The sequence below is a fragment of the Cibotium barometz genome, chromosome 17, assembly GCF_041138505.1.
Source record: "Cibotium barometz isolate CiBa-2024 chromosome 17, ASM4113850v1, whole genome shotgun sequence".
Taxonomy (NCBI): domain Eukaryota; kingdom Viridiplantae; phylum Streptophyta; class Polypodiopsida; order Cyatheales; family Cibotiaceae; genus Cibotium; species Cibotium barometz.
In genome coordinates this window covers 31,641,826-31,658,972 of record NC_141062.1, presented here as the reverse complement: position 1 = coordinate 31,658,972, position 17,147 = coordinate 31,641,826, and the positions used below count along the sequence as shown (strand labels likewise).

The 17,147-nt window shown below is 43.7% G+C and overlaps 1 protein-coding gene across 1 annotated transcript; it reads left to right on the top strand.

The window, feature by feature from the left end:
* The first annotated feature begins 11,775 nt into the window (after nt 1-11,775).
* LOC147629887 (putative L-type lectin-domain containing receptor kinase S.7) lies at nt 11,776-14,387 on the top strand. The gene has a single exon (XM_086811400.1). It carries the CDS (start codon nt 12,056-12,058, stop codon nt 14,309-14,311), a length of 2,256 nt encoding a protein of 751 aa, XP_086667526.1. The 5' UTR covers nt 11,776-12,055; the 3' UTR covers nt 14,312-14,387.
* Nucleotides 14,388-17,147: the final 2,760 nt, after the last annotated feature.

Here is a 17,147-nt window from a genome sequence, read left to right as displayed (position 1 = left end):
TCAAACTGATTATGTGCAGAATTGGGAATCAGGGCGCTAGAACCAGCACCATTTGCAGAGATCAAAGGAGAGTTCAATCGTACGGACTGATCAAGAATCTAGAGCTGGAAGTAGCAGGTATCAGGTATAGCATAGTAGCCATAGTGCTGAAGAAGGAGGATATAAGCGGCGCATATCCCTTGTTACTTGGCCAACCCTGGCTTTGGCAAGCAAAAGCGAAGCAAAACCGGGAAACTAACACAATCTCACTGTGAAGGGGAAAGAAGAAAGTGCGACTGTCTATACACTCCAAGGCAACAGTTAGGACGCCTCTAAGATCACAGTATGCCGAAGGGATTAATATGGCCGATGGGTTCGATGAAGACGAAGAGACAAGGTACCTGAACAGTAATGAAAGAAAGCCTGGTAGGATTGTTTGAAATAGATATAGCTTCCATTTGAAAGATATAGTGCAGGAAAGGAAGCAAAGGAATCAAAGGAGGAGGAAAAGAAGCGACCAGAAACAGAGTTCGATGACATTTTTGGGGGACAGACAGTTCTATTGCCGCAACAACGGTCACATATCCATTCCCCTTGCCGCGTTCATAGATGCTTTGCTGGATGCAGTGGCCGGGCAAGAGATGTACTCATTTCTAGATGGATTTAGTGGATATAACCAAGTCAGAATGGCACCTGAGGATCAAGAGAAAATAGTGTTTATCACTGAGTGGGGAGCTTTCGACACTAATGAATTTCGGGCTGAAGAATGCACCTGCAACGTTTCAGAGAATGGTCAAAGAGATCTTCGAGGAGTTTCTACAAACATTCATGAGAGTCTTTTTAGACGACTCCAGTGTCTTTGGGAAGAAAAGCAAGCACCTAGAGCACTTGGAGCTCTGCTTGCTCAAGTGTCGAGCAGTGCAACAACTAAGCCTAAATCCAATGAAGTGCGCTTTTTGTGTAAACAGTGGAATGCTCCTAAGGCACATAGTCTCACCAAAAGGAGCGGCAATAGATCTCGGAAAAGTGGAGGTAATGAGGCTAGCTAAGGTGCCGAAGACAACCGAAGAGCTCATCAAGTTTCTAGGGCAAGTGAGATGGCACAAGCGTATGTTGAGATATTTGGCAGATGTAGCCTCACCCCTAAACCAACAAGATGAAAAAGAAAGACCTGAATTGGGATGCTAAATGTGACAAAGCATTCAGAATGTTGAAGGTAATGCTATCGAAGGCACCAATAGTGTGACCACCGCAGTGGGACTTACCCTTTTACATCTTTGTAGATGCCTCGAACATTGCTATCAGGAGTGTGCTAATGCAGGAAAAGGAGCCAAAGTGGTTCAGACCAGTGTTCTATGCCAAAATGGTCGATTAAGTGTAGCAGAGAAGAACTATTCGGTTACCGAAAGAGAAGCACTGGGAATGATATCCTTAGTGAATAAGTTCAGACACTACCTGCTTGGGTAACAAGTTCATCTTCCATGTAGATCATTCGGCATTGATGTATCTAGTGGCAAAGCAATCACTACACGGCAAACTTACACGTTGGATGTTGATACTCATAGTAGTGCACACGCTCGAGAAGTCGCATGTTGTAGCTAACTCCCTCTCTAGGCTTGAGAATGATGGAGCAGAAGGAGGAGTACCAGAACTCTTCACCATTGCTTTACAGCAGCAAGGGATGAATTCGTGGTACGAAGAGATACTGAACTTCTTCCAGACGGGAATGTTTCCACAAGGTTTCTCAAGGGATAGAAGGAAGCGGCTTGCACTGCAAAGAATTTTGAAAAAGGTGGTGGAGGAACACAAAACATATTGGGACAAGAAATTGCATTCGACGTTGTGGACGTTTCGGACGGCCTATCAGCAGGTAACAACAGGATTAACCCCGTTCCGGATGGCGTATGGGCTTGAAGCGGTAGTGCCGATGGAGTTCTTGGTGCCCACAATGAGAGTTGTAGTCATGGAGAGACTCTTCGAAGATGAGTCCCTGCAAAACAGGATGGAAGAGCTCCTTAGATTGGATGAAGATCGACTCTGACAGCTTACTGAGTGAGCACATCGATGCAAAACCGAAGGAAAAGTTGGGTGGATCGACATTCTAAGCTCAAAGTGTTCGCCGAGAAATCACCTGTGTTACTGTTCAACACCAAGACTGGATTGATGGCGAGAAAACTGCAACTAAGATGGACAGGACAGGACCCTTCTGGATTGTAAAAACGTTTGGAGATGGCACTTTTCTGTTGGATGGAGGCATACTACCCAAGGCGGTACCGACTCAGGCCTTATTTCGGGCGGACCCTTTTACCGAAGAACATGAAGACATTTGGAAATTGGTTCGGAGGTTCTTTAAGTATTGGCTGGAGTAGTGATGGATATTTTTAATTATTGGATTCGATTTCAAGATTTACCCAATTTTTTGGATATTAATGAGCTAGTCCTTTTTCCCCAATTTTGAGGACCACGTGTCGCTCATGCATTGCCTTGAACAGCCTGCCAGACCAGGAAAGGGGAACCCGCACACAGAACGTAGAAGAGAAGGCTGGCACAAATCCTTTCACATGCCGAGGATGAAGACGAAGAGGTGGAGATAGCGTAGAAGGGCAAAGAGCCTGGTGAGCAGAAGGAGAACTAGTGCTCACTGTTCCTGTCCTCAAGCTGTCTAGCAGGCCTTCCTTCTCGCCCAACGGCCTCTGTAAGCACGGTAGCAGATGCCTTGGAGAACCTCAAGAGGCAGGCCATGCTTAGGGGGAAGAAAGTCTTAAGGACTATAGGGCGGACTACATCTGTAAAGTTGAGGGCCGGCCCAATCCAAGGATGTCTCGCAGGAGAAACCGAAGCTCTGAGGAGATGGCAACGCCTGTGGCTGCTGGAAATGTTGCCCGACAGCAGCCAGGGCAGTGAGTGACATTGCTACAACCACAGTAGCAGAGGGTCAGCACTTGCCCACCCGGTCCGAAGCATTGGCAGCCTCAGATTTGCTGCACAGGCTATGTATAAATGCCGATTGAGGGGCCGAATTGGCCGAAAATAATGCCTAGCTGCAGAAAGGATTCGAGGAAGAGCGGTCGCGGAGAATGCAAGTTGAATCCTACCATGCTCTAGCAATGCAGCTGTAGGACTTGCAGAAGGAACTGCATAGTGTGCAGGAGAAACAAGCTGCCGAAAGCAGCCAGATGGCAGAGGAAAGGGCATCACTACAGGCTCATAATGCAAATGTACTTGCTCAACTAGATTCGCTGACATCTGAGCACATTAACTACATAGCAGAGTTGGCCGAGCAGTATGCTCGAAAGGAGAGGGAAAACACACTCCTGGAGTGCCAAGTTTGTGAAGCTGAGGAACCGGACATGGTTGCAATCAACGCAACAGAGGTTGAGAAGATCAGTGTTCAGTTGTCCGAAGGAATGCAAAATGCGTGGACAAAGCACTTGGAGGCACTCGAACGCATCCTCTCAGTCACGAACCTGAGGATGATGATGCAGATGTAGATCAGCCACACGAACACCAACCGACCCTGGCAGATGTAAATTTTTAGAGAAATATTTATTGGTACCGCAGATGCGGCCACATTACAAATTGATGTACCTGTAGATAGAACACATGCGGCAAGTAATGGCCGAATTACATGACATGCCAGATGCCCAAATGTAAATTGTGCACCTCAGAGCTAGCTTGAAATGGCAGTAGAAAATGCTCGCACAAGGAACTTTTTTGGTGGTTACCATATATATATATATATATATATATATATATATAGGAAATTTTGAGAGATTTCCTAGTTATGTTGATGGAAATTTTCTATATATATTTAGACAATGCTATTTCCCATTTACTCAATCCTCTATATGGAGGAAATATGGGCTTATATCTAGGTAATTCAATTTCATGTATAAGAAGTATCTAGGTAATTAAATTTCCTATATAGAGAGTATGAGCCAATATCTAGATAATTCAATTTAATGTATACACAATATGGGCCAATATCTAGGTAATTCAATTTTCTATATTTATACAGAATGAATAAGAAATATAGGCTATTATCTCGATAATACAATTTTTTATATAGAGAATTGATTGCATATGTGGAGGATTGAGCCACAAATGAGTAAATGGTTATTTTAAAAAATTACTTATTTTTAAAAAATTGGTTACTTCAGAACTTTTATACTTAATTATTCGATCATCAACATTATTACAAATTGAAATACTTAAATTCTTCTCTCTCTCTCTCTCTCTCTCTCTCTCTCTCTCTCTCTTACACACAAATACACAAAAAAAAAAACTCAATGTAACATATGTTAAAATGTAGGTATGTCTTGTCATCTTATATCAAAAAGTAAGAGAATTATTTTACCAATACTAGCATGCCTATATTCAAGCTAAATGGCCACCTACCTTAGAAACTAAGGTTTTCTCTCTCCTCATCAAACAGATAGATATTCTAAAAGCTTAGATCATTATCTCTCTCTAATGTGTCGCAACAGTAATTAATGATTATAGTAAGGTTTTACACCTTAGTGAAAACGTCTCCCCCTCTTAGTGTGTTCATGTCCATCTCTTTTTCTCACTTTGTGTCAAACGTCTCTTAGAATGTAAATTTTTTTAAAAAACAACGTATACAATAATAGCCTTTATCTCTCTTTCGCTAGGTCATTGCCCAACAAGAAAATACTACACACAACGTATTTAAAGCCTCCCTCCAAACTCTCTAGAATTCGGATACCTCTAGAGCTTCGAACCACTAGTCATCCACACGTCAAGATTTCATCTCTAAGGAGCTCTAAGGTTACCTCTCATCACTTCAAATTGATTAATCGAAAAAAAAAATTGGGAAACCATATTAAGCTTGCACTAAGTTAAAATATATACAAATAGGACAAAAGATTTGTGTTGATATTGCGAAACAATGGGAAAGAACATTTTGCATGGGAATGGTGAGAAAGAGTGAGTGTTTTGATAGAAGCTACGTACATAGCTTTCAAAGGGTAGTTGTAGAACCTCTTAAGATCTCATAATACAATATCCATGAGTTCATGATCTTTCTTAAGATCTCATAATTTATGTAAGATCTCATATAATTTCATAAAATCTTGTTAGAGATCTAATGAGATCATAAGATCCCTAAGACTTCCTCTATGAGCCCATAGTTGAGAAGGGCTCATCAAACTTAGCCTGGTCCTAGTGCTTATAAAATTTTAAGATGATCAAAGCTAAGTTCCCTAGGAATGTACACAGACAACAGATTGTCTCCTAGTCTTAGGTATACTAGCTGTGAGAGCAACATTGAGGGAGTGATGCCAGTGTCCCACTCATTAATAGATTGCTACTTTGTGAAGATACAATGTTTCTTGTGTCATCTAAACCAATCACCAACCCACTCTCAAAACTAGGAATCTTTGGCACTGACATAGGAGATGCCAAGATAGGAGAGCAAGAGATAGACACTAGCGTATATGTATATATATATATATATATATGTATACATATGTATACATATACATCTATGACCAAGGAGCAATATAACAATTCCTATGAGCTATGGGAGATGGGCATGAAAACCGTTACTGATTCAGCCAACCAAGAGGGTAGGAGCAGAGCAAGGAGAAGAAAGCCTCAGGAGAAAAATGTAGCCCATATGCATAGTTGTTTGATGAGAATTTGTGCAGAATCTGCTGATGATGTCTATATGCTACAACTACTAAGGGAGGTGGAACAAGGTCTGAAGGAGCAAGAAATGCAAAGGGCAGAAGCTACAAGAATTCAAGCACACATTTACTGGTGAAGTTTGGGAGATGCCCCAACATCTATCTTTTTCAGGGCCCTTAGAGTAAATAAGGACCTAATCTGATACAGGTATTTAAAAATGAGGAGGAAATGGTGGTTCAGGCTGAGGCTGAGATTAAGTCTCTCCAAGATTGTTGGGTCTGCTCCTGAGATGGAAGAAGATTATAAAACTAAAGTGCAACAATTCCTGGCTCCAGTGCAGGATGATATTTTTGAGGAGAAAAGATTGCTGCTGGGCAGGCCTTTTTCCAAAAATGAGGTGGAGTTTGTAGTGAACTCTTTGAGAAAAGAAAAATCACGTGGCCCTGATGGAATATAGGCAGAAGTATTACAATCAATTGGGGAAAGACTTATGTAGTCTATTGAATGCCATCAGGAGGGATGGAGAAATGCCTGCTTATTTGAACACAGGAGTGATCAAGCTCATCCCTAAAGGGGGTGACGGAATGGATGCAAAAAATTACAGGCCAATCACTAGGCTCAACTCTGCTTACAAGGTAATGGCTAAGGCTCAACTCTAATGGCTAAGAGTCTGGCCTTGAGGATAAAATCCCTATTAGGAGATAAAAGTCATAAAAGACAGTATGGATTTGTCCATGGTAGGAGTATCCATGAAGCCATACTGAATATGATCACTGTGGTTGACTGATCTGCTTTGCAGCAGGGAGAGGAGTATGTAATGATCAATATGGACTTTGACAAAGCCTATGACATTATCCTGGAAGTGATGAGAAGCATGGGTTTTGGTGCAATGTACTACAAAATGGTTGAGACATTGTTCACTAATGCACAGGGCTCAGTACGTGTGAATGGGTACTACCCAGATCCCTTCTATCTTAGGAGGTCAGTGAGACAGGGATGCCCATTGGCTCCATTGCTTTTTGCCATAACTACAGATCCTCTGTTAAGGACCATAGACTGGCTGGTACAGAGAGGGACTCTAAAGCCTCTTGAATTACCAGAGGGGGAAGTGTCTGCTAGTCAGTTCTTTGCTGATGATAACAGCAATGTAATTCAGAGTGACAAAGAAAATGTTGATCAATTGATGAAGATCTATAAAAGCTTCTGTGAAGTTTCTGGTTCAAGGATCTCCCCTAGCAAAACTGAGTGTCTTTTCCTGATTCATAATCAAAAGCAGACTGACCTGAGTGAATTGGGACTGCAAGACATAGGACTAGGCAAAATAATCAGGTATCTGGGGTGTCCCTTAGGGTTGGGGATCACCAACCACCAAGCCTTTGAGTGGTTCTACTCTAGGTTCAAGCAGAAGGCGAATTCAAGAGCAGGTCATAAATTTAGCCTGGCAGGAAGGCTATTTGTACTTAAACATATTCTCATGTCACTGCCAGTATATATTGCCACTATAGTTAGATTTGCCAAGAGAAATTGGGAATATATCAGGTTATTTATGGAACATTGCAGATGCTAAAACATGGTGCTTTATTGCTTGGGACCAAGTTTGTGAAGAAAAAGGAGATGGTGGCTTGGGCTTGCCAGATGTGGTAAATCAGGCTAAGATGCTCCTAGTGAAATGGATTGCTAAGCTCCATTCAGATCAACCTTGGGCCATATTAATTAGAAGTCTTATTTTAGAGGCCAGGGTGTTAAACCATAACTGGAATGGTGCACACTGGCTCGACAAACTGCTATCCACAAAATCAAAGTCAAGAATTCAGATTCCATCAACTTGAAAGAGATCTTAACTCAAGCTGAGTGGGTGGGTGACCCAAGAGGTGATTCTAGATTAAACCAATGCATATGGTTAGGGGAACAACCAATGAGTGATGGAACTTTCCCTGCCAGTAGAAACTCTAAAGCTTCTGCCAAGTTGCACAGTTTGAGAATACAAAAATGGGGGGACATATGGAGTAGGGAAGAGTAGCAATGGAGACTACCTGCTGCAAAGGATGGGCAGTAGGGAACAGCTGTTCATGTTGGACACTCTGAGTAGGATCTCTGAAGATAGGCCAACAGCCAAGTTTATCACCTCTGAGCAATCCATTAAGGAATGGGCTATTCAGGGTAGAAGGTTGCAGCACAAGAGAGTTAAAACCAGACCCAGAACAGACAAGTGGATAGAACACACTGTTAAAAAGTGGGCAAAGATGGGTGTGAATATGACTTTGCATTATTGCAGGAAAAGAACGGAGAAGATTTGGACAGCAACTGGAGCAGCAAGGCTGGACTTACTGCTATGGAGAGTACTGCATCTAAAAATGCATGTTACAGATCTCACCGAGCAGCCAAATGGAATGATGGAATTCCATGGTGCCCACTGTGTAGATAAAAAAGGGAACCACTGTTTCACTGTTTGTGGGAATGTAAGCTTGGCGCTCAAATTTCAAGTAATCCCTTTCAAGTTCGTTCAACTTTGAGCCTCCTGCCTCAGCCAGGTGTGGCCCGTGGGTCGTCTTCTTTGTTCTCATTTAACTTCCGTTCAATGTTAGGTGAAGTTTGTTTGTCGTACAATAGCTACCTCCATCTTGCATTTTGGCTCGTACATTACCTCCTACACACTACATTAGTTCTGCAGAGTGTACGGTTTTTCTTTAGCATTGGGAGTCGGGCCTCAAGTCCTCCTCTATCCACTATCGCTGCCCTTGCACTTTCTCATGTCAATGTGCCATGCGTACACCTCTGCATCCATGCGTTGCTCCACTCGGCCGCCCGACGACGACGTTGCCCAGCTGCGTACGCTTACTGGCTACTAGCTTTGGTGCCACCACGGCCGGTGCCACTGTTCAACGGCGTTGCTGTGCTACCCGTCGGGGCCGCCCATTTGTTGCGCCTCCTTGCCAAGTTGCCACCTTCCACAGCCCAAGCCTCGTTGACGCTGCCTACTATAGTTGCAACTTGCTATCCGAAGCTGCCAGTTGCCCAATATGTGTCTGCCTTGCTCGAAGCGACGCCGTGCTCTGAGAGCTGCCCTCCTTACGCTCTAGCCAGCCACTTTTTGCGATGCTTGCTATGGGTACCAGTCTACCGTTATGTTCCCGTTGAGTGTCCTCAAGCCTCTCCTCCTCCAGGCTCTATCTCGATTGTTTTTATCAAGACGAGGCAAGCCAACAGTGCGAGACAAGTCAAGAAGCATTGTTGGTGACAAAATTCAAAATCAACGTTCGCATTTTTTTATCTGTGGAGGGAAACAATCTATGCTTCCGCTTGTTTGCTCAGTGCCATTCCCCTGCCCAGTGGCCCACTCGTTCAGAGGAAGTTCTGCACGTTCAGCCTTGGTCTTTGCCATGCTAGGCCTTACCCCAGCGTGGTTCAGCCCCATCTGCACATTTAGCCTTGCAGTTTGCCATGCTAGGCCTTACCCCCAGTGCGATTCCTTGCCCTTGGTGCCGAACCGCGAGAGCATGCACAACATGATTTTTAAGCCGGTGGTGGAAGTACTACCACCCTGTCAGTCGCGAGGCTTACTCGGCACTTGAGTCTTGACTCAGCAGCTCCATCTGAAAATACTCTCTCAGTTTTACCAATTTGCCTGCAAGCTGACAATTTTGTGGTCTAATAATTAATTCAAGTGCTTGTTTGACAATATTTCTTTGTGGCTTGTTTTTTTGCAATATTTTTTTAAATGATTTGTTTGACAATATTTTTTTTAATGTTTGGGTTGCTTGATTTCTAGCAGGTCTGATTCAAGTGCCAAGGTTTCAATAACCATCCAATCTTTACACATAATCGAAATTAGCACTCCCTACATGCTACAAGTAAGCGCTCACGGCTTACAAATTGCTTGAAGTTGTCGTGGCTTGAGAGAGAGAGAGAGAGAGAGAGAGAGAAACACTTAATTTCACACAAGGCTGTGTTTCTTTTCCAAGTAAGAAAGTATTCAAATGGCCTATAAACAAACAACCTTACTTGGTTTCCATGGTTTTACAATTTGTTATTGATAAAAGAAAGGGAAAGAAAAAGCGAAAATCTTTAGTAAGAAATGACATTGACATTAAAGAAACCAAATTTAGTAGGCACAAAATTATCAACAAATTTTGTGAGTTGCTTGAACCTCTACTTGAATATTTTGGATTGGAAAATGTATCATTGTTTGGAAAAGTATCATCTTTTGAGTTTGTGTATGCTATTCATTTCTTGGGAGACTTGCTTTCACACTTGACTATTCTTAGCAAAGTATTTCAAAAAACATATGTTGATGTTAATGCTATCCCATGAATAATAGATGCACAAATATATGCTATGGAAATGGAATTTATCATGGAACCGACATTCGATATAAATGCAAGTAGGTTAGATAGTTTAGGCTATCCTATTATTCCGGACTATGGACCATCTAAAGGGTTGATTTATGCATTGAGAGCCTCTATTAGGGTTCAAAACTTTAGAAGCATTGAGCTTAGACGTAGTCAAGATGGATCAGATCGTGATCGTGTCATAACTTTTCAAAAGTCAGTCACATCTCATGTTATAGAAAACATGAAGAAAAGATTTAGTGATAACTCAATATTGAGTTGTTTGAAAATATTATGATAGGATTTATAATGGTATGTTCTCCTTCTGTGATTTTACTTTCTCCATAAAATTTTACAAGTTGTTCTAGTTCATCACCTCCAAAATTTTTCAATTGTTTGATAAGAGGATAACATGAAGGGGTCTTTGATAAGAGAGTATCACACATTCAAAATTCAAGCTATTACTGATTGAAAAGGATGGAACCTCAAGGACACATGGGCTTATATTAGTAACAATGAGACTTTGAGAAAGAAGTTTGGAACTTCGCTCTTAAACTAACACATATAGCTTTATTACAATGTTGTAGTACTGCTGTTTGTGAACGTGGGTTTAGTATCGAAAATATCATAAAGTCCAAATTAAGAAATTCTCTCACCACTAAAAGTGTCTCTACTTTGATGAGAGTTTCAATCGAAGGTCCCCCATTGGCGGAGTTCGACTTTGATGAGGCGTGATGATGTGAAGACTACAAGGCATATCTACGGCTTTGAGGAGAACTAATGAAAGGTAAAGTATATGAAGTTTTCTACTCTTTGTAAATTTATAAGTGCAATTTCGACATTGAACTTCATGATTTTTATGAATGTTAGGTCAGTGTGTAATGAGAATCAAGGATCACGAGGATGATGCAAGAAGTTCAATTTCATGAAACTATTGAAGATGGTGGTGGCTATAATGAAAAGAGCAAATTCTTCTTTCGATATCATGCAAGGAGTTTCATTTTCATGGAAAATTTGATGATGGTTTCTATTATGAACAAAGCGAATTCCTCTTCCATTGTAAAATTGATGCAAGGAGTTTCGATTATGGTTTCTATTATGCAAAGAGTTTCATTTTCATGGAAAATTTGATGATGGTTTCTATTATGAACAAAGAAAATTCCTCTTCCATTGTAAAACCTTCAAGTTGCTCTTAATGAGAAATTATTATCTTTTTTCCTCCAATCTGTCCTTTCATTGTGTCTCTAAAAATCTTCATTTTTATTTTGTTAAATTTTTGAGAAGCTTTTTGAAGGTTTTTCAAATGTTAAATGGTTGCAAAGCCCGTTGCATACCTTTCACATTGGTAGGGAAAAAATAATTTACCACTATGTTAGTGCCAAAACCTTCTCACTTAGAAATCAAAGGTTTCTCAAATGTTCAAAAAAAACATTTATTTCGAGCACTGAGTCTTATCTGTTGGGATATGTGCCTTGGTGGAATGAATTATGCACTCTTGGCGTAGTAGTCAATCAATAGCTAAATATTGTGGCACTATGACATCAGAATTTTGGCTACAAAACAACCCAATCTTTGAATTCTTAGAGTTTATCACGTGAAGTCCTTATCTTTATGTGAATGGCCGGCACGATATTGCAAATCGTCCGGGGTCCGGGGTCCGGCACGACATATAAGATTCCTGTATTATGATGACATTAATTTTAAAAAAACCATGTCTTGACTCTTGAAAGGAGAAAACTAATAGCAGTCGAGCAGTTAACACCGCGCCAAATACGATCTTGAACAGTTGACCGCTGGATGTGAACTCACAAGATTGGTGAGCAATTAACTAGCATAATCGCTCACATTAATTTTGAAAACCGCGTCTTAACAGGAAAAAACTAATAGCAAGCCGCGTAGCAATTAACTGTATTACACCGCGCCAATGCATCATAATCAATATGCTAATATAAGCTGCAGGCCTCCATTAACATAACTAATATGCTAGCCTATTGCGCAGGGCGCTTTTGGGCCAAGATAGTAGTAGTAGTAGTTCAGCCGCAACCACTGATCAATCCGCGCGCGCCAATTAATGAAGCAGCAGCAGCAGCAAGTGCGCCATGAGCTTGTTGCCAACAGTATTAATGGTGCTAAATATTTGCAGCAGCAGCAGGGGTATAGTATTGATAAAGGCCCTCCAATTTGAGCACCCCACATTCGACCGCCCGGAGGACGTTGCCAACATCACCTTCGTCACTCAAGGCTGGTACACTGATGGTCCCAACGCCTCTTACAACGATTCCGCCCTCTGGCTCACCCCTGCGTCTGGAAATGCCTCCCAAGATTACACAAATCTGGGCAGAATCGTGTACAAGGATCCCATCCTCTTCTTCTCCGACAATACCAACACTGCCTTGTCTTTCATTACATCCTTCACCTTCCAAATCACCACCACCGCTCCTGACGGAGCGTGTGGCAGCGGTATGGCTTTCTTCATCTCTGAGACCCAGCAGGCTCCCAATAACAGCAATTATGAAGGAACCTTTGGTCTGAAAAATCCATATAATCCCACTCCGGCAGAAGACGCAAACCGTTTCTTTGCGGTGGAGTTCGATTCTCGTCTACATACCATTAATCTGGATCCAAGCTACAGTCACATCGGAATCGACATCAACTCTGTCACATCTTCTAACACCACTGATACAACCAAGGGAAACCCTTTCTACCCAGATCTCTACCTCTACAGTAACTACACCTTCATAGCGTGGATAGAGTACAGCGCTTCCAGCAACCTTATCCAGGTTTGGATGACCAATATCAACACCAGTACCTCTCGCGAGCGTCCTGCCTATCCTTGCTTGCAGCTCCATTACGATCTATCAACCCTTTTCCTGCAAAGGTATGTACATGTTGGGTTCTCAGCTACAAGCGCCCCTCTATCGCGAGGCCTGGAAGGGCATGCAATTTACTCTTGGAACTTCAGTAATGAGGAGCCATTCACTAATAAAGGTCCAAACATAAACAGTAATTTCAAGCCTGGCGTTGCTCTAGCTGCCGCACTGGGCAGTGGTCTGTTTGCGTTAATGGTGCTGGGTGCAGGTGTATACATGTGGATTGTAATAAGGAGGCGGAGGCGCAACGCAACATATCGGCCAAGCAATGCCAATAACGACATACAAGATGCGTTGAGGGCCGTGCCACGCTACAGCTACAGAGATCTACACAGGGCTACCCAGGGCTTCGGTGAGAAGAACAAGGCCGGTGAAGGTGGATTCAGTAGCGTGTACAGAGGGACCCTGGCAGATGGATGTGTAGTGGCTGTGAAGAAGCTGAAGGAGAGTGTGAGAATGGAAGCTGAGTTCTGTGCAGAGATAGGCATCCTCAGCCGGATTCGGCACCGCTACTTGATGGAGCTGCAGGGATGGTGCTACGAGAACGGTGAAGCCCTGCTGGTGTACAAGTTCATGCCAAACGGCAGTTTGAATGGGTTTCTGTTTGGCAAAAAGAAAGGCACGCTGGGGAGAGAGACAAGGCTCAGGATTCTGGAAGGGGTGGCTGCTGCTCTCGAGTACCTGCATGGGGGATTGGGGGAATGCGTGCTCCACAGGGACGTGAAGGCGGCCAATGTTCTGTTGACGGAGGAACTTGAGCCGAAATTGAGCGATTTTGGGCTAGCCCGCCTGATACGACACGATGAGATGGTGAGCATGACGGCGGCGGGGACACCGGGCTTCGTGGCGCCGGAGCTGGTGTACAGGGGCAGGGCCACCGAGAAAGCGGATGTATACAGCTTTGGGGTGCTTGCACTGGAGGTGGCATGTGGGCGGCGAGCCTGCATGGACAGGTCACTGCAAGAGCAATATCTGGTCGATTGGGTTTGGCGGCTTCATGATGCAGAGCACAGCAACATCACAGACGCCCTTGACCCAAGTATCTTGGACGATGTGGTCCTTAACGCAGCTGATGATGAGCAGAAGCTGATGCAGGTGAAGCTGCAATGGAGGTGCGTTCTGCAGGTTGCTCTCTTGTGCTGCCATCCTTCCCCAGAGTCGCGCCCCAGCATGAGGCAGGTTACCCAAGCTCTTCACGATGGGGTGCTGCTGCCCCTTCCCACCACCAGTCCAGCTTACCCTTACACCCCCACCACAAATAGATCACCGAGTATACAACCGCAAGACCATCATTATCATCGGCAACACCACCGTCAGTCTGTACGTGCAGTCGATCCCGTAATTAAAATAGCCGGCTCAACTAGCTCTGCTTCGACGTCGTCGACCACATCTTCTGGCCTTCGTACTAGTACATCACTAGGCCCGTCTACCGAAAGTAGCATGACACAGCCTCCTCCCGATTCTGAACCTGTGTCTCCTCGTTAATTCTGTATACAGTCATTAACGCCATTGTACATTTGTTCATTTTCCACATCATAATTATGACTACATTACCGTTGCATTTTACGGTCCATTTAAGGCAATTTCAATTTGGTCCACAAGTTGTTATAACCACTCAGGGCCTGTTCACACGTCTACATCTGAGCGACCTATAAGAGGGTAGTTCAAGCCACTCGGAGTTAGAGCCCAGCCAGTCAAATGTTTTTCAAAAAAAAGGCAGATGAATTATAGAAAAGGGATCCAAGGTTACATTGGCCACGTGTAGGCTGGTGATTCAGTCGGCCAAGTGGCACGCATGTGAAAGCATGTGCTGACGCGTGTGAGAGGAGAAAACTAGTGGCTGCATGATCTGAATCCTTGCGATAGCGTTTTTGCATGGCGAGCCCTCCAACCTGGAGTCTGTACGTTCTACGGCCTTGCTGGTGATGAGTTTAGAGAAGCCTCTCACCTCTCCTCCTCCTTCCACTTGTGGATCGATCTCCTCTCCCTTCTTTCTCTGGTTTGCCTTGCCGCCGGCTCCTCCTCTCAACTCTGGTCGACGGGTGGGGTTTGCAGTGTAGCATCATCTTTCTGTTGGCGTCACTTCCTCCTTGTCTCTTCCAGCACGGAAAGTTCTGACTCTGCCCCTGCTTCTCCAATCGGGGGGAGGATGGTGCTGGTTTTTTTTTTTTGCAGGCTCCCTCAACGGGCCGCTGGGCGACAGTCCTTCTGTGATGTTCCTTTTCCTTTCTTAATGATGAATCCAGATGGCGGAGCCCTCTGGCAGAAGAAGGGGGCTAGCTCTGGGGGGTATGAAGTTTCCTCTCCCCTTTGGCTGGTTGACTACGATCCATTTGAAGGAGCCCTCATGGGGCCCTTGATCTTTTGTCTTGGATCACCAGGACGCCTTCCACTCACGGGTAACGGTTGAGATATTTCAGGAATCCTCTGCTCTGATTCTTTTCGCTTCCTTGCAGGTGCAACAGAAGAGGTAGCTGAGGTTGGTACATGACTCTTCTTGATTTGGGGCTCTGCATTCAATGGCTATGGCATATCTGCTGCCCTGCGGTCTTGGTCTGACATGAGAAGATCTGCCGGTTTGCGTGTGTCTCACCAGATTTCCTGGAGGGCAGGCCAGCGGTGCCTCTCTGTACCCGCCAGGTCACTTTGCCCTAGCTGCTTATTTAGCTTCTCTTGGTTGATTCTTAATGCCTGCATGTCTGATGTATCTCCTCTTCTCCTGTGGGGGGGAGAGATAGGTTTGTTTACTGCATCCTTCTGATAGCTTCTATTAATGCTCTGTCTTTTGAGAGGATTAGAAGGATCTTGCCTCTGGTTTTTTCAAGTAGTTCCAATGTGTAATCTGAATTTCTCTTTTGTAGTTTAATCAACAGCCTCTTCTCTAGCTTGAATAGGGCTTGTGTCTGGTTGTTCCAGTATCTGATGCATGTTGTGATTAAACACACAGCTAGAGGAGGGCCCTTGATTTCAGGGTTATCAAAAGTGACAGCTAACCTCTGAAGCCATGCATGCCATAGGTACTCGCACCTTATTGCATTCCACAGAGATGTAGAGCAACCTATGTTTTCTCCTAGAATTGTATTTTTCCAGTTTACATCTTTTCCCCATCTAAGAATAACTGCATGTAACTCTTTGTAGGAATCTAAGATGTGATTGAAGTGTATAAAAATGTGTAGATCATCCTCAGGAAGGCCACATCTAGAACATTGGTCTGTGGCAATGTTGAAATTGGCTGCTTTGCTCTGAGTCCAGATGGCTCTGTATGCAATCAACCATGCGAGACAAGATTTCTTAGGATCTATGTGAGGACTCCACAACTCCTTGAGGCAGCTGTACCATCTTTTCCTGTCCCAGGCTATGTTCCATCTGCGGTTCAGAGTAACCTGAATAGGGGGGGACTTTTCAAGAAAAGGAATGGGTAGAAGGGGTTTATTCTTTGACCAGCGAAGGGCCAGCCAGTCAAATGTTTGGTGCCATTTCCTTAACAAACAATTAATTCTAACTTCACACGTAATGTAATTAAGACTTTTCAAATTTCAAGAGAGCTCGCTCCTCTCGACTCGGTTTCTCCACCCGTGGACCTGATTCCTTGCCCACAAGCTGATTCTTTGCCCACTGTACTGCTCCCCACAAGCCAACGCTAGCCACCATCATGCCTTCCTCTTCTCCAATTCGCCCCTTTCCCTTCTCATTGTTGACTCATATATTCAACATAAAAGAGCCTACAATCTGCCAAGCTGGATTTCCACACACCGAGCCAAGCGACATCGGTCAGCCCTCATGGTGTCCTCGTGTTGATGTCACAAGCATCTACTTCTCTTATGTTGCCATAGCTTCTTGTTTTCTCAAATGCTCAAAGCGTTCAACATCATACCACATTATGTATCACAGTTCTATGTGAAGCCGCGAGCCCTCGACTGGTGGAACCACTATGTCACAGCAACTCGGGGAGACAACATGCGGTTCAAGGAGGTATTCCGTCTACCTTTACACTTGCTTCAACACTACTCGGGGGGGTGGGGGGGTTACTCATAAATATGTAAGCGTAGCACGTGGGTTCAATAGAAGGAGTTTTTAAATTATCGTTTTTACACATTTTTTACATACAAAAGGGTACCACTTAAAAGGGTATTTACAGATTGAATAGACAAAGGGTGTGTTTTATTTATGAAAAATTTAGAGATAAGGGGTTTTTTAATCATTAGGGGAAGGTTGAGGTCTATGGGGGTCCTTTAAGCTGTCATATTATGTTTTTAAGTACTTTTGCTTAAGGACTCTAAGCAAACTTTGACTAGGCTTGACAAGGGGATCTTTATGCAAT